The 16,762-nt window shown below is 40.0% G+C and overlaps 1 protein-coding gene across 1 annotated transcript in view; it reads right to left on the reverse strand.

Moving 5' to 3' along the window:
• Window positions 1-16,762, reverse strand: part of ppfia4 (PTPRF interacting protein alpha 4) — a 585,677-nt gene that overhangs the window by 64,619 nt on the left and 504,296 nt on the right. The window contains exons 9-13 of the mRNA XM_078546714.1: window positions 15,668-15,751; window positions 11,320-11,451; window positions 6,004-6,066; window positions 2,860-2,951; window positions 320-461 (exon numbers count right to left, since the gene is read on the reverse strand). Coding sequence (XP_078402840.1) covers window positions 320-461; window positions 2,860-2,951; window positions 6,004-6,066; window positions 11,320-11,451; window positions 15,668-15,751 — 513 coding nt within the window. The remainder of the gene's footprint in view (window positions 1-319; window positions 462-2,859; window positions 2,952-6,003; window positions 6,067-11,319; window positions 11,452-15,667; window positions 15,752-16,762) is intronic.

Raw genomic sequence — 16,762 nt, forward strand, 5'->3', positions numbered from 1 at the left:
GTTCAGCGATATAAATCAGCAACATGCACATGTGACTGCACATTATTTTCATAGCGTTGGTCATCAATTTCATCCTCATTTTGATGATAAAAATCTCACCACAATGTGTACAGCACCTTCTGCTGCACACATTTGACACTGTAGCTAAGATGCCAGCACTGCAGTGGGCATTCCAGTAACTGGCTCAGCCTGAGAATTTCCTAAACAGGACAATGACTCCAAAAATAAAAGGATGGACAGGAAAAACATATTTCAATGATGAAAAGAAAAAATTCTACTAATCTCTGCAATCATTGCTCAAAACAAGCCATCTCTGTACCTTAGTAGGTTCATCCCGCAGAGGTGTGAAGCGCCCTTTCTGAGCTCGCCGCAGCACTGTCGGTGTCCCATAATGTTCAGCCGGTGCTTCTACCACAGAACTGAGCGGGTACCTCAGATCTGTCGCACTGCCCAAGTGAGGTCTGCAAGGAAGCATTCAATTATTCTTTTTAAATGAAGCTTATGTCACATTTGTTTCAACTCATTCAAAGGCGTTTCCAAAAATGTGTTTTCATGTCAGACTCATGAGCAACCGGTAAAGCACCTGCCTCCTAACTAGAAGCCAGTTTTGCAATTCCTCTAACTTCATATAGTTGTATTTCATTAATTTGGGAAAAAGTGTGCTAGAGGGAGTATCCTATTCTTTCTGATGTCCTCTTAACCCTCCCTGTTCTCTCCAAAAAAGCATCTTACTTGCCCAAAACATGACAGCAGAAGAGGCTTTGGGGATATATATTCTATTAATCGGATCATTTGAACTTCCATCTAGAATGGAAGACAGCGAGTTGCAATCTGGTGACAGCACTGTGAAAAGTGGGTTATAAAATGAAATATATTTCAATGTCAAGTAATTCCCTTTGCTCAGCACTCACAATCCCCTCCCACTGACAACTGTTAATGGGTCATTATAAAATCAAATGCTGCCAAACCTTCATCTAATCTTCAATGAATGTTAATCTGTGGCATGGTATTACAACACAAGCACTACCTAATACACCTACAATTCTGGGAAATGTGGGATTATAAATTGAGAGTAAAATATTTTTCCACATGGAGAATATGCTTTCATTTGTGAGTGAGTCCAAAGCCATGGACCACAAATAGAAGATAGTCACTAATGCAGGAAAAATGGCTTTACTCAAAGTAGTGAAAATGCTACCAAAAGGAACAACTGAGGCAAACAGCATCAATCCATATAATGGGATACTAGGTAAGTACATGAAGGAGAAAGGAGTAGAAGGAAACATTGATACTAAGTTGAAATAAACAGAGTAGGAGGCAGATCGTATGATGCACAAACACCAGTGTACACTTAATAAAGGTAAAATACTATGGATGCTGGAAATCTGAAATAAAAACAGAAACTGCTGGAAAAACTCAGCAGGTCCGGCAGCATCTTTGGCGAGAGAAATAGAGTTAACATTTCGGGTCCATTACGTTCGTTTCAAGCTCTGAGAAAGAGTCATATGAACACGAAACATTAACTCTGTTTCTCTGCTGCCAGACCTGCTGGGTTTTCCAGCATTTTCTGTTTTTAAACCAGTGTATACTTGTTGGGCTGAATAGCCTGTTGTTATAAACTCAACATCACATTTCTGAAGACATATTTCATCTGCACTTAAATATGGAAGATACACTTCAATTTTCTACTGACGGTTTGTGAGTTTAGCCAGTTGGTACCTGAACCATAGAGATTAGCAGGATATAAGATTCAATGCAGTAAACTGTGGTGGTAAAGCTGCTGCAATCTTTTTTAAATGCTTGATGGTAGTGAGTAAAAAGAAATAATTCAAACAAGTTATTCTGATAAGAGCCTGTGAAGCTTGAGGAGCTCATTAGCAATGTCAAAAACTTGAATGTAACACTGATATAGCGTATTTATGTCCAACCCTAGTTGCAGAGGGTTTTAAGAACCAACCATGCCATATGTGACTGGAAACACATGTATGCCAGACTGTAGGCCATCAGCGGTTCCCTTAAGCATATATTAGTGAATCGGCTGGATATTGCAGTTTACAATAATCAGGCAACTTTCATGGTCATTTTTCTGGTACCAACCCACCAAACTCATTGAATTCAGCTTTACAACATGCCATGGCGGAACTGGAACTCGAGGTTGCTAGTTGAGTACTACAGCCCAATACAACGTTTCTGCATGTTTGTTCTGTATAGAACTTGCACAGGGCTTGGATGGAGACGAGATTGCTGGAGCCATATCTAGAAAACATCACCTTGTGTGTAAGCTCTTATGTTACCTTGCTTGCAAGAGCTTTCTTAGACACAGTTCCTACATTGCAACAGTGATTACACTTCAAAACTATTTCATTGGCTGTAAAGTGCTTTGGGACACCTTGCGATTATGAAAGGTGCAATAAATGCCAGTTCCTTCATTTTACCAAAGATAGAAAAATGAAATTTATTTACTTCCAATTTTTTCTTTAGAAACATTTCTCATGTACAATAAGTTTGCCCAATAAATAGACATGTTTTCATCATTAATTTGTGTTGTACTCTAACCCTGTTACAAAGAAACTACTTTTTTTCCAAAATATTTACTTTCTGTTGCTGCATTATTTCTTAATGATTGAATGACAATCTGGTGGTGTTCTTTTAATCCTGTGTCCAATAAAAATTGGGATTTTTTTTTTAAATGCAATAAGCTGGACTCTACTGGTCACTCAAAAGAACTCCACTGCTAGGTATGAGGTGGAACCTCACATAGGTATTAACAATGGAAATGGGAATGCTTGCCAACAGAAATCCTCACCAAAGACAACATGACATTCACAAGATCAGGAATCAAACTGTTTGTGTAATTACCGTGGATGCACACTTTCTGCAAATGCTCCTGTCCTTAATTTCAGCTGCTCCACTTCTGACCTTAACTTGCCTATTTCATTTGCCAGTCTCTCCTGTGTAAGTCAGACACATACACATTAGGTATTATTGCTAGGAAACCTGCAAAGAAAAAAACAGCATACACCGAGGCAAGTATTTACTGAGATACTGCAACCCAAAGATCCCCTTGTGCTGTGAGGATGGCCAGAATCTTCCTTCCAATCAACTAACTTGTTACAACCTCCTGTCATTTTAATAAATCCCAAAGGTCCAATGATCAAACTAACCTGTAAAAGCTGATGAGGTCTTTGTAATGGTTTGTGTCAAACTTTGTAAACAAATGAAAACAATATTTTTCTTTAGAAACAATTTTTTTGGAAAAAATTAGAATCCGAGTGATGATGATCATTTTTATAATCCCACTGTTAATCATTTAAAGGATGAGTTGCATGAACTAATAAAATTCCCTGCCTGCAAGGAGAATTGATTATGTTCAGGGCCATGGCCCCATACCCTGCAAAGCAGGCACACTGTTGAGGCCAGAGCAGTGATTTATGCTCAGTTTATATCAGTGCAGACACTCTTATGAAAATGCAGGTGCTGATTTTAATCTATGATGCCTCGTGCTCTCTCAGCGGATTAACATTCATATGTAGAACAGTTAGCTATCAAATAAAAAAAACACTATTTTTCGTGAAAGCACTCTGCATACTTTAAATGTGGCTGCCCTGTTGTGCAGGGAAAGCAGAGAAATTAGGCAACATTACCTGAAATGATATGGTTTATCAGAAGTGACTTTCAGCAGGCTGCCACTGGAAAATGCTAAGAAACAAAATAAAGATTGTGGGCCACACTGATCAATGAAAACGGAGAGGTGAAAAATAGAGGCACCAGGCATGGTGGCCACATAAAATATACGGCTTGGGGCTTAAATGTGGCATTGGCAGCTCAAACAAGGTTACAAGTCGGGTTAAATGGCAGAATGTGTGGATATGCACAGCCATATAGAAAATGTAGTTTGTGTAACCTTCTACAACACTCCCATCATGACAACTCTCAGTGAATTCAGGGGATTCACTGACCACTCAGTACATGACAGACTGAGACAGCAGGGGAGAACATATTAATGTGCAAATATGGGACGCTTTCAGTGAAATGACTTCTTATGTATCTAAGCTCGATTATGCCTTGATTCAGATTTTCTGAGTTTGCATCAATTGTGTTATCGGGGTCAGCATTGTGAATACAAGCCTGTTGTCTTCTCAGTACAGTCAAGTTGCAATAATTACAAACTAATCTGTAACTAAAAAAAGCAAAAGCACCTCTAGGCTGCTAGTATGCACTTGCTATGTCAGCAGAAAAAAGGTTAATGGGTTTTGAGACCTGGCCATGTATTTCCATTCTTTGTCTGAATATTAAATCAGCAAGCATTCTAGACAAGAGTTTTAGCACCTTGTGAAAAAAAGTACACATTTTTTTAAGAGTCATATTATTTCAATCAAACTAATTAGATCACAAGGGGAATTATTTTACATTGAAATGTACAGCAATAGATCCAAATTGGTTACTAAAGAGCTTTAGGAAGTAGTGAAAATTTATAATGTTGAACCAATTTCAGGAGCTGCGAGTGCTACGCATACATCTGGCTTACATTGGCCTTGGGCAGGCATAGCTATTCTATGATCATGTTAACTTTTGTTAAAGGTTAGTCAACAGTTCCCTTTCCTTCGGTCCCCTCTCCTTCAATCTGTCGTCAACACTCCTCTTCTCAAAATCAGTCCTTGACTCTCCTTCTTTGCACACTATCATCCCATCTCCAGCCTCCTTTTATTCCCCAAAGCCCTTGAACATGCCGTCACCTCCCATAATTCATGTTCCTCTTTCCTGGAACTCCATGTCTGAAATCCTTACATCAGGCTTCCGCCCCTGCCAAAGTACTGAAACGCCTTGTATCAAAGTCACAAATGACATCCTATGTGACGATGACCCTCCTCCTCCTTGGCCTGTCTGTAGCCTCTGACGTGGTTGACCACACTATCCTTCTCCAGTGCCTCACTGAACTCACCTGATTCCAGTCTTATCTATTTAATTGTAGCCAAAGTAGCACTTGCAATAGCTTCTCTCCTCACTTCCACACTATTACTTCTGGTGTCACCCAAGGATCTATTCTTGGCCAGCTTCTAATTCTCACCTACATGCGGCCCTTCAGCATCATCATCATACAGCACAGCATCATTTTCCACATGAACACTGATGACACCCAATTTGATCTCATTACCATCTCTCTTGACTCCTCCACTGTCACCACTTTGTCAGACTACTGGATGAGCAGAAACTTCCTCCAACTAAATATTGGGAAGACTGAAGCTATTGCCTTCAGTCTCCACTGCAAACTCTGTTCCATCAGTCTTCCTGACAACTGTCTGAGGCTAAATCACATGTCCTCATTCTTGGTGTCATACTTGACCCTGAGATGATCTTTCAACTGTACATCCACAACATTACCAAGACCTATTTCATACTCTGCAACATTACTCTGTTCTGCCTTGCTTCAGCTCATGTATTGCTGCAACTTTCATTCATGCATTTAATTATTTCTAGACTTGACTATTCCAATGCATTCCTAGCTGTCCTCCCAAATTCAACCCTCTAAAAACTAGAGGCCATCCAAAGCATTACTACCTGTGTCCTAAGTTACAAAAAGTCCCATTCACCCATTACCCCTTGTGCTCATAACCTCCAATGGCTCCTGGTTAAGGAGTGACCCGATTTTAAAATTCTCATCCTTGTTTCCAAATCTCTCAATGCCTTGTCCCTCCTTATGTTTATAACCTCCTCCAGCCCCACAACTCGCCAAAGATGTTAAAGGTACTATAGAAATACAGATGTTGGTGTTTGTGCAGCCACCTTGGTGCTCAGCACTTCTGTGGCCTACATTGGTGGCAGTCAAGGGGAGGGAATAAAACAACTTCACAAGGTGAAGCCCCAAGGTTCCGCAAGTGTGTATGTCACCTTGTTAATAGTACAACTCTACCCTAATCAAGCAAACAAGGGATAAAATACAATGAAAACAAAAGGCAAGTATTGACATGTCCCCACTACACAAAGGCTCACTGTGACCTGCACCTTGTCCTGATGATATTCTTCAAGTTGTTTTCTTGTACTTTCCACTTCTTGTATTAATGTATTCTGGAAAGAGAAAAAAAAGAGAAGGGAATTTAAGAGATGGCGGTATGCCATCAACACAGTTACTTTAGACTATGTGTAATGTTTCTTTAACTGGAGCGTCAACATTGTGGGAGAATGAAATCAAACAGACAAACACCACCGCTGTCTAAGCACATTGTGTAAATAGCAATGTACCCTGGAGTATTGGGCGGTGTGATCAGTTCACTGAAATTGAAATACATGCTCCTATCAATCATAACTGCTCTAGCCATTAACCTTAGTAACAGGAAATTATGCTTCAGGATATTCCTGGAAAGCAAAGATAATGCACTGTCACCCCCATTCAACAAAATGTGAGGGCTCCCAGACTTCTTTGTCACTAAGATTAAGACCACTCAATCTGCTGCCTGTGCCATATTTTCTCCTTTTCCCTTGCCCAAGTCAAAGCTTCCTCAAAGTTCTCCTCTGCCCAAGCCTCAAAACCGCAATGCTTTGTAATTACTTTATCTCTCATCCCCTCTTTGAGCTCATCTTGTCCATGAGACTCAACAGTGGTTTAAAAAAGTTCTTGTCTGACATCCATTCCTGGATAAACCACTATTTCCCAAAGATAAATACTGGGAACACTGAAGCCATCTTCTTCTGCCCCTGCTGCAAAATCCGTACATTCATCATCAATTCCACTCCCCTCCTGGCTCACCGTCTCCGGTTGAAACCAGACTGTTCGCAACTTTGGCATCTTATTTGACACAAATCGAGTTGCTGACCGTATATTGTCTTACTTCATAAAGGTCACCAGAATTAAAGAAAAATGCTGCAGATGCTGGAAATCTGAAATAAAAACAGGGAGTGATGGAAATACTCAGCAGGTTTGGCAGCATCTGTGGAGACAGAAACACAGTTAATATGTTTCGAGTCGAACATGACTTCTGTGGAACCCCTTAGAACAACAGTTGACTCGAAATGTCAACCCTGTTTCTCTCTTCACAGCTGCTGCTGGATCTGCTGAGTATTTCCAGCACCTTCTATTTTTATTTCATAAAGGTCGCCTACTTCCACCTCCATAATGTGATCCATAGCTGCCCCTGCCTCAGACCATCTGTTGCCAAAACCTGCACCGTCGCCTTTGTTACTTCCAGGTGCGACTATTCCAATGCTGGCCTCCCATCCTCCGCTTTCCATAAATCTCAGATTACCCAAAACTTTGCTGTCCATATCCTTGGTCTCATCACTCGTGTGCTCTGACATACATTAGCGCCTGGTGTCTCAACTCCTCAAATTTAAATTCTTCATCCTCATATTTAAATCTCTTCATGGCCTTGCCCTTTCGGACCTCTGAACTTCTCCAGCCCTGCAACTCTTCAAGAACTCTGTGTTCCTCCAACCCTGGCCTCTTGCACATCCTTTGTCCTACCAATGGTAGCCATCACTTCGGGTGTCGAGATCTTAAGTTCTGCCTAAGCCTCTCCACTTCCCGCTCTCCCCCATTAAGACCCAGCTCTTCGTCCAACCTTTGGGTTTTGTATCTGAATAACTCCTTCTTTGGCTCTTTCATTTTTGTCTGTGAAGTGCCTTGGGATGTTAAAGGCCCATGTGTGCACTGAACTGTCATACTAGAGAAGCAGCCTAAACAATTGAGGGGTAGGATCAAAGATTAAGTCTCAGTCAATACTAAATTTGGCAAGACATTATGAAGAACATCAATGTCAATCAATGACACTTTATTCTTGCATTTCACTTTCTTATCAATGAACTTTGCCAATCCCTCATGGTCAAGGTAATTTTATTTGAGTTAAGCAGTGTTCGAGGATAGGGTTCATGGAAGCAAGGTGGCAAATTGAGATGAGGATGGAAATAACAAGGGAGAGGAAAAAGGAAGGGGAAAGGGGAAGAGTTGTGGAATAGAAGAGAAGTGAGGAGGGAATAGGAAAGGGCAGGGGAGGATAGGGAGAAGAGAGTGGGAGCTGAATCAAGAGGAAGTGAGTAAAGAACAGTGAATGGAAACAGAGGGTGAGGATGAGCAAATTAAGGAATAACTCAGGAAGGAGATTTCAGATTAGCAGGAGTAAGAGGAAGAGAAATAGGGGTTGGAAAGAAATAACGCAGGTGGAATATGCAGTCAAGGTAGAAGTTGGTTACTGTAAAGAGGTAAGGGTATCCTGTGTGGGTGGGATGTGGAGGGGGGGAGAGGGTTGGTTAGTGACAACTGCAGACAGTGCAGAGTTAGCAGCTGAGGGAGTAACAGCCAATGTGTGTGTTGAAAGAGGAAATGCAACCAGCAGCAGAGCGGAGGGCAGAGAGTTCAAATCTTATTCATCGGATAGATGGGGGTTGGTGGGGGTGGGGGGCATAAGTCTTGCCCCTCAGAGAGAGGAGGAAATGGGCCCAAAACTTGCTGAATGGGATTGGGGTGGTGAGTTAGGGCCAAAGGTTTGGCTGGACACGATTAGTTTAATTTATGAGATGTTAAAGGCCAAAACATTGCTTGGGGCTTAGACTGGCCAGGGGTTGCGGGGTGGGGGTTTGGGGGAAGGCAGTTGGGGTTAAAGTCTGAAATTCCTGTTTGTAGGGGAGGAGTCAGGGGAAGTTTCAGAAATCCATATTTTTGCTCGGTGGGAACTGTGATTGGGGATAAATTATTCGTCCATTGGGGTGAGAATCCCTGTATCTTTTCAATTAGGGGAATGGGGATGGGGCGTGAAATTAGGGCTCAGTGGGGGTGGAGGAGCTCTGAAATCTTCCTCAGTAACACTGGCTTGCTTGGTCACCATCATGTTACATTAGGTCCGAACCAACAGAAATCATTTGGTCAGGCATCATTCTGCTGACAGCACCACCTGTAGCTGCAATAATTCTAAAAGCTCAAGACGATTTTGTTTCTATCTGATAGCACCATATATTTAGTAATCCCCTGGGAACCGAGAATTCATCAATTATAGAATAGGATTACCATTTACTGAATTAGCCATCATATTATAGTTAATTAGATAAAACAGCACAATACTTTATTATGTTATTGCCAGAATGTTACAATGTGCCCATTTCATGAAAATGAAAACTATTGGTTAATTCCTGCTCTGCTTGATGGGATGAAGTTGAAGTCCATGTCGTTTTAGAGATGGGCCAAATATAAGCTGTGTGAGGATGGCTGTACAATTCAGTCTTTAAATGCTCCTCCACCAGTCTGAATTTAAAGATGATCACGAATCGGGGATAAAAGCAGTTTGGGTTGTCTATATTAATGCCTGGGGCCATTATATGGGCTAATAATTTAAACCTGCTTTGCTATTTCACAGGTCTGCTCCATTTCTAGTGTAGGGAACACCAGAAACCAATGGTATCCATTTTTATGGAATTCTTTAGTGAGGCAACAAAACGAGTGGGTATAATATGCTTAACTTTTCACGTGAGAATCAAATGATGTTAGACCAAGAATTAACAGAAAATTAGCAGCTGGATTGTGAGATGGTTTAATAAAAAGGAGACAATACAGCAGTTAATAGAAAAGATGAGCAGCAGAGCTGGGGAGTGCCTATTAGAGTTCTATCACTATTCATAATTTTTTTGGTTGACAGTATTTCTTTTAATATAAAGTGTGCTAATGAGACCAACTCTTCTCACCATGGTGACAAGGTGAACAACATTCTGAGAAACTTGGGTCAGTGAAGCACCTAGAGCAGAAAATTATGATAGCCTATTTTGTTAGTTAAAATCTAATAAAATCTGAAATGGGAAACATTTAATATCTTGAATCCAAGACAGCTGATACCATCTATTGATCCTCTCCTTCAAAAATCCACCAAATTCCTTCTTGCACCATTCCAAAGGAATGAACAATCAATATCTTTATAACCTTCTATCCCCCTTCTCAGCAGTTATCGATCCTGCTCCCCTCATAGAGCTGATCATTGACCTTGAATCACGGACTGCCACTTGGACCCTGAAAAGATTTTTTTTTCCAAATCTACAATCTTGATCAAAGCTTACAAATTATGGACTTGTTCTCTCATCCAAGATATGCCCATTGTGTAAATAGTTTGTTCACTTTAGCCCTGCTTTACCTTTTATTATTTTGAAAGCCTGTTTCGTCTCTACCCTTCTTTTCCCTCTTCTCTGAACTATTGATGTAACTCACTCCTTAGAGGCAAGCTTTTCAAAACTGCACTTCATGCTCCAGGACAGATCTCACCATGATCGATACTGTGTCGATAATAGTCAGCCTGCTTTGTAATCTGATTGGGACTAGATTACGCATGTCATAAAGGGTGTTCGAGAGATGCTAAAAATGGTCCCTATTATCTAAAACACATGCCATCCAATGTAAATAATTACCCGAAAGTTAAACAGTTCTGACTTTTTCTGGAAGAACTGGTTGTCATCAAACTCAAATTTCAATATTTCTAATGCCTATTGTGATCTAGAAATTGACAGGCATTTGCAGTATCATAATATAACCACTAGATGCCATGTGCCACTACTACTGCTGGAACTGGAGGTGATATGCTTGAACAAATGAAGAGTGTGTCTGACTTAATCATGGCAACAGATGCCTGTCAAATGAACTATCTAAGCTTCCGGTACAAACCTTTAACCCTGCTTTCATGACATAGATTGGCATTCCCAGGTTATACAGAATTGTGTTCCTGATGTTGTGGATGACACCTTGGTCAATCTGAATTTGACTACTCAATGTCAATGATACTTCACCATTACAGCATTGTCAGACTTTGAGTGCTGCCCTTGGTCACATCAAATGTGGTTTGCAAACCATATACAGCTAGGGAAATAGGGCTCAGAATTCAAACACAATTCATTGCAGACTGATCATCAATCAATCCATCTAATCTTCATTATTCTGCTGCTCGCAAACATACGGCATACAATGTTTAATGTCAAATCTATGGGTAAATAATGCATTGTTGTTTTGCTTGTCTTTGTTTTTCCACTGCTAAAATAGTGCTATCTATATTAGTCAGTACAGGTTGCTCGCTTTCAAACTGTCTTCTCCCCAAAATAATTCACTTCTCCTCTCATAGGGATTAAAATTGCTTCAGGCATTGTGATCAATGCGAGGGATGTTACGAGTTTGAAGTGGTGATTTTTTTTGCTTTATATTTACATTAAGGTTGATGTTCAACTTTGAAGTCAATTTTGAAAGTGCAGGCCTTCTTGCTGATCACATCAATTTCAGACTCTGATAATAGGACAATGTTTCATGTACCAGCCCCTCCCATCCCTCCAACACTGGGCACTTTGAGCACCATCTCCACCTACTTTCTCTTCAAGAGCAGCCATTCGTTCTTTCAGGTGGAGCTGGAGCCTTTCATTTGATTCTGACAGCAGTCGATCCACTGTGTCTGACAGGCGTTTGTTGTGCTCTTCGTTCATCTTTTCTCGTTGACGAGCCTGCAGTAATATTAGAGGCATGGTTAAATTTAAGCCAAATAAACCCCAGATACCATATGTACTTATCTTTAAGCCGACTTCCCAGATCACTCCCCAGAGAACCAATTCAGTCTTTACAACAATCTGGCGACTTGCTTGGTCATTGTCTCTGGTATCAGCCAATAAATGAGATTTATATAATTCAGCTTCACAATTTACCATTACCCACCATCTTTGGGTTGTTGGTCCAATATTATAACAACTATGCTGCTGTACCCTTGATCGAAACACTATAATTATAATAGAGTTATAACATAGTCAGGTGTAGCTTTATTACTGCAATCTTAACCCAGAAAATATGAACAAATACTATTCTAAAAAAATTTAAAATTCTTCTCAGCCTTGGGGGAAGACAGTGGTATAGTGGTATTCTCACTGGATTAGCAATCCAGAGGTCCAGGCTAATGCTCTGGGGGCATGGGTTCAAATCCTACCATGGCGGCTAATGGAATTTAAATTCAATTAATAAATCTGGAATATAAACCTAGTCTTATTAATAGTGACCGTGACAACTATCACTATTTTGTCAGAAAAACCCATCTGGTTCATTAATGTCCTTTAGGGAAGGAAATCTACCATCCTTACCCGGTCTGGCCTACATATGACTTCAGACCCATAGCAATGTGTTGACTCTTAACTGCCCTCTGAAATAGCCTAGCAAGCCACTCAGTTCAAGGGCAATTAGAGATGGGCAACAAATGGTCCTTGCCAGTGACACTCACATCCCAAAAAATAAAGAAAATCAATTCTCTCTCATTTACTCTGCTTTTTCTTACGCTTCAACTTTACTTTCTTCTCGTTAATCGTTAATGTAACGTGTCCTATACCATTAACCCATAGTAAAACCTTTTTCCTTTTGTCTTCTCTTCGCATTTTGGATATGGCTGCAAGTTTAATAAGTATAGATTGCGCAGTATGAAAACAGAATTTAAAATTTAAATTTAAAGCAAAGCTGAAGTCAGACACCGCAGATTGACTCAGTTATATCATGGAGATGATCCAAATGGTTCAAAAGTCTGTGAAGTAAATATGCCCAGAGGAATACACCAGTACGTGGAGCATGGCTGTTACCAAAGTTGATTTGCTTTTAAAATGAAAAATACTTACACCTATGGCTAATTTCACTTTTGAATAATGATAAATTCAATAGTCTATACACAAAGTGAGCTTTGGAGAGAGCCGAGCTTGTGACAGTTGATTGTTGAAGTTCACTGATAATGATCTATTGCTCTGTCTCTCTAGTAATAGTTTATTGTTGAATGTGTTGACAATGACCTATTGCTCTGTCTCTCTGGTAACTCAATTGTAAACAGTTTCCTGAGCAAACAAAATCGCAAATAGGTCAAAAGCAAAAACTGCAGATACTGGAAATCTGAAATAAAAACAGAAAATGCTCAGCCAGTGAGACAGAATCTGTGGAAGGAAGTCATGCTATTTGAGATAGAGTGAAACTCAGTAAGGTATCTTAATAATTTTGGGACTTTTTTTTTATCTCAAAAGCACGGGATTTTTTTTACATGTCATGTTAACTAAATTTGTGTGATATTGAGCAACATGTAAGCAAATTCTCAACTTCAATTTAGGATCTGTATCCTATTTCTTCAGAGAAATCTGACCCACAATTTAGCTGACATATCAGCAGATTGGTAGTAAAACATTATTACTCTCATGACAAGCTCACTTTATCCATAGCACTGCTCTGCCCTATTGAGAAACAATGCAGAAAAATATGTTCGATCATGGAAATTCATGAACCGTAAAGTTACATCATAAAAACAAGTCATTCAGCCCATCAAGTTTGCTCCAGTGATTTTCTCCACATGACCTAGTCTAACCCAACTGCTTGCTCGCATTCCATATCTTTCAATATTCTTTTTCCAGCCTTGAACTGCCTTTTAATCAGCTATGAGGAAAGATTGGATAGGCTGGGGTTGTTTTCCTTGGAGCAACGAAGGTTGAGAGGGGACCCGATAGAGGTATATAAGATTATGAGGGGCATAGATAGGGTGGATAGGAAGTCACTTTTTCCATTAGTAGAGGGGTCAATAGCCAGGGTGGCATAGATTTAAGGTAAGAGGTAAAAGACTAAGAGGGGTGTTGAGGAGAAATGTTTTCACCCAGAGGGTGGTGGGAGTCTGCAACTCACTGCCTGAAAGGGTAGTTAAGTCAGAAACTCATGTCACATTTAAAAAGTATTTAGGTATTCACTTGCATTGCCATAGCCTCCAGGGCTATGGGCCAAGCACTAGAAAGTAGGATTATTGTAGTCAGATCTTTGTTGACCATCACGGACACAATGGGCCAAATGGCCTCCTTCTGCGCTGTAGACGTCTATGAGTCTATTAATGGAAATTAGGAATTCTGATTCAACTGCGGCAGCAGAGAATTTCATATTTCAACTTCCCTCTAAATAACTTCTTTTTCTAACCTCCCTTTAAATTATTTTTGTGGCCATCTTAAATGTGTGCTCTTTCATTACCAGCCAATCAGTGGTAATGATCATGAAGCTTAATTTAACCCTTCATAATCTTCCTCAAATTACCCCTAACTTTTCTCAGCTCAAGGGAAAAAAAGTCCCTTCTCAAATCTTCACACCAGTGACTCCTATTTCTGACAGCATCCTAGTGAATCCATGTTCCGCCTTTTCCATTGTTTTTCTAACCTTCCTCTAAGTCTTCACAATACTGTACCTGCAGCCTAAGGTCTTGTATATATTCACCCTTACCTCAGTTTATACTTTATGTCTCTCCATATAAAACTAAGGATGCAATCAGTCCTTTTTGACCATGTTTACTTGCACTGCTTTGTGTAACAACTGGATTATCTGCACATCCCTGTCCCTCTCCTCCAATTCAAATTTCCTTTTTCTATTCTGACATCCAAAATTCATTATTTCACATGTTTCCATGTCAAACTTAACCTGCTTCCATCAGCCCATTCTGCTAATCAGCTTTGTCCTCCTGTAATCTTTTGCAATCTTCATGACAACTTGTTACACCCAACCCTCCCCTTGGCGTCATCAGAAAGTTTCTACATTGCCCCTTCAATTCCTAAGTTTGGATTTTTTGTGAATGTAGTAAGAGTTTTTCCAACACATACCCCAATGCAATACTACTCACCACAATTTTTTCAATCTGAGAAAACCCCTTTCATTGCTATTCTTTGCTTAGATAAGTCTTACTTCAGAGTACAATTTTCATTATTGCCGAAAGCTCCCAATATTGCTCTCTAGAATTCTTTTCCTAAACTATATGCTCAAACTGACTCTGTCCCTGCCTTAGTAGATTTCTAAAAATATACATATTTTATCTTCAATCTCCCCCAAATGTCTTCACTTCCTTCTTACTGTTCACCTCCTTCACCCCCTAGCTCCCTCCCCACCAAGCTTTGTGATAAAGGAAATTGTAGGAATACAAATTGATGCGGATGAAGACATCAGGGCCAAGATGCTCAGAATGATGACCACCTAAGGTAACAACAATCTGGTGGGTTGCCTTTTTCATACAGAAGCTGCTGATTGTTCTATTCTAAGTAATACTGAAATTCTTGCTCATTCTGTTTACCCTGCTGTTCAACATTTGTCAGCTTCCATCCATTTAATTCATCAAAGCACTGCTATCTACAACTCTTTGGTTGCTGATTGCCTGTCAATATTATTTCTGCTCCCCGCTTTTCTTTGTAAAACTAGTTACCATCAATCAGCACCTTCTCAATGTCTGGGTTTCACATAGGTGCAGCAAAGTGCCCTACTTGTGACCAACCTTGTGGTGAAAGCTACAGATTGTGCTAGCTAACAAGCTGTTCTAACAAGATCACCAATGTGTCCTTACATTTCACGTGGCCCTAGTATTACCTACAGACCATTATGCAAGACTATCAAAAAGCTTATGCCTTCAAAATGGCCAGAGGCTCCAATCAATCTTTATATTATCTTCTTTAACATTATCTCTAAATAGAAAACTTGCCTTTATGGTAAATGGATCAGTATATTTATTCCCCAATCTATCATAATCAACGTAATGGAAATGAGCAATGAAAAACTGACATATGTAGGCAGCCAAGTGATTAACACATAATGAGGTACTATACTTTAATTATAGATTTCCTCAGGGGTATTTTCAGTTAGAACAGCAGATGCCATATTTTTTCCTTCTGTAAGTAACATTATACAACTTACCCTTCCAAGCTCTTGGTTTTTTTCTTCGAGTTGGCTCTCCAGTTGTCTTAAGCGCTCTTCTATGCTCCCATGCCTTTCTTCTGCCTAACAGAAAGGGAGGTGAAAGGTTATTATCCATTCGTAAGGTTGTTTTACCTAGTGAAAGATGCCTGCTGCAGAGTTTGCAGAGATTGGAGGTGCTCCATCATCCTAATTGACCATGGCTTCAAGACAGTACACCGAATCAAATCCTATCAATGTGTACTGAAGATAAATATTTTCACAAACTTCAGTTTTAGGACAAATTACCTAGGGCACATCATCAAATTATTCAGCATTTCCAAGTCGTTTCAAAATGGTCCTCATTATAGAGAACAATTATAATCGCACCAAGCTGCACAGTAGCACAACAATATGGAAACTGGATAACCTCTTTCAGCATTATCTGTTCACTTGAACAGACATTTGACTTAAAGGTGAGCCAATATTGTTGGAGAAAAGCATGGCAAATTAACTCTATATATCCTTCATCTACTCACTTTGAAGGTTACTTATGCATAAGACCTCTCACCCTTCAATTAAGTTTGTGATTTGTCTTCAAAACAGCTTCAAATTTTCCACCCTCTGAGGAACTGCTCCAAACCACAGATTTCCACTAGAGCAGGAACTTCCTTTATGTCCAGTTTCCACTTGTGCTCTGGAGGAAGGTTCATTACTGTACATAGGAACATGGGAATTGCAAAACAGAAGAAGACCTTGGTCTACCTTGTAGCATAAAGGGTTAACAGATGGGATATGTGAATGTATGATGCAGATGATGATGTACCACTGACATCAGTCAGTCATGTGTTAGACTTTCTCTCGAGAGGTTCGAAAACCATGCCTAGGAGCAACATGCCTTTCTATAACCTGTTTGGCGGCAATACTGATAAATAAGTGTTAAGCAGATACAAGAGTATGTCTACATTCTGTCTACTAACCAAGTACCATGCCTAAAGTCCACAGGTAGAGGGACCACATCTGAACACATCTAGTTTGCTTTTTACTATTCTGATCATCACATGGTACAATTATAGAACTGTTGACCAATCGCGGCAATCAATCATTTATCAATGA

The sequence above is a fragment of the Cetorhinus maximus genome, chromosome 8 (genome assembly GCF_964194155.1).
Source record: "Cetorhinus maximus chromosome 8, sCetMax3.hap1.1, whole genome shotgun sequence".
Lineage (NCBI taxonomy): Eukaryota > Metazoa > Chordata > Chondrichthyes > Lamniformes > Cetorhinidae > Cetorhinus > Cetorhinus maximus.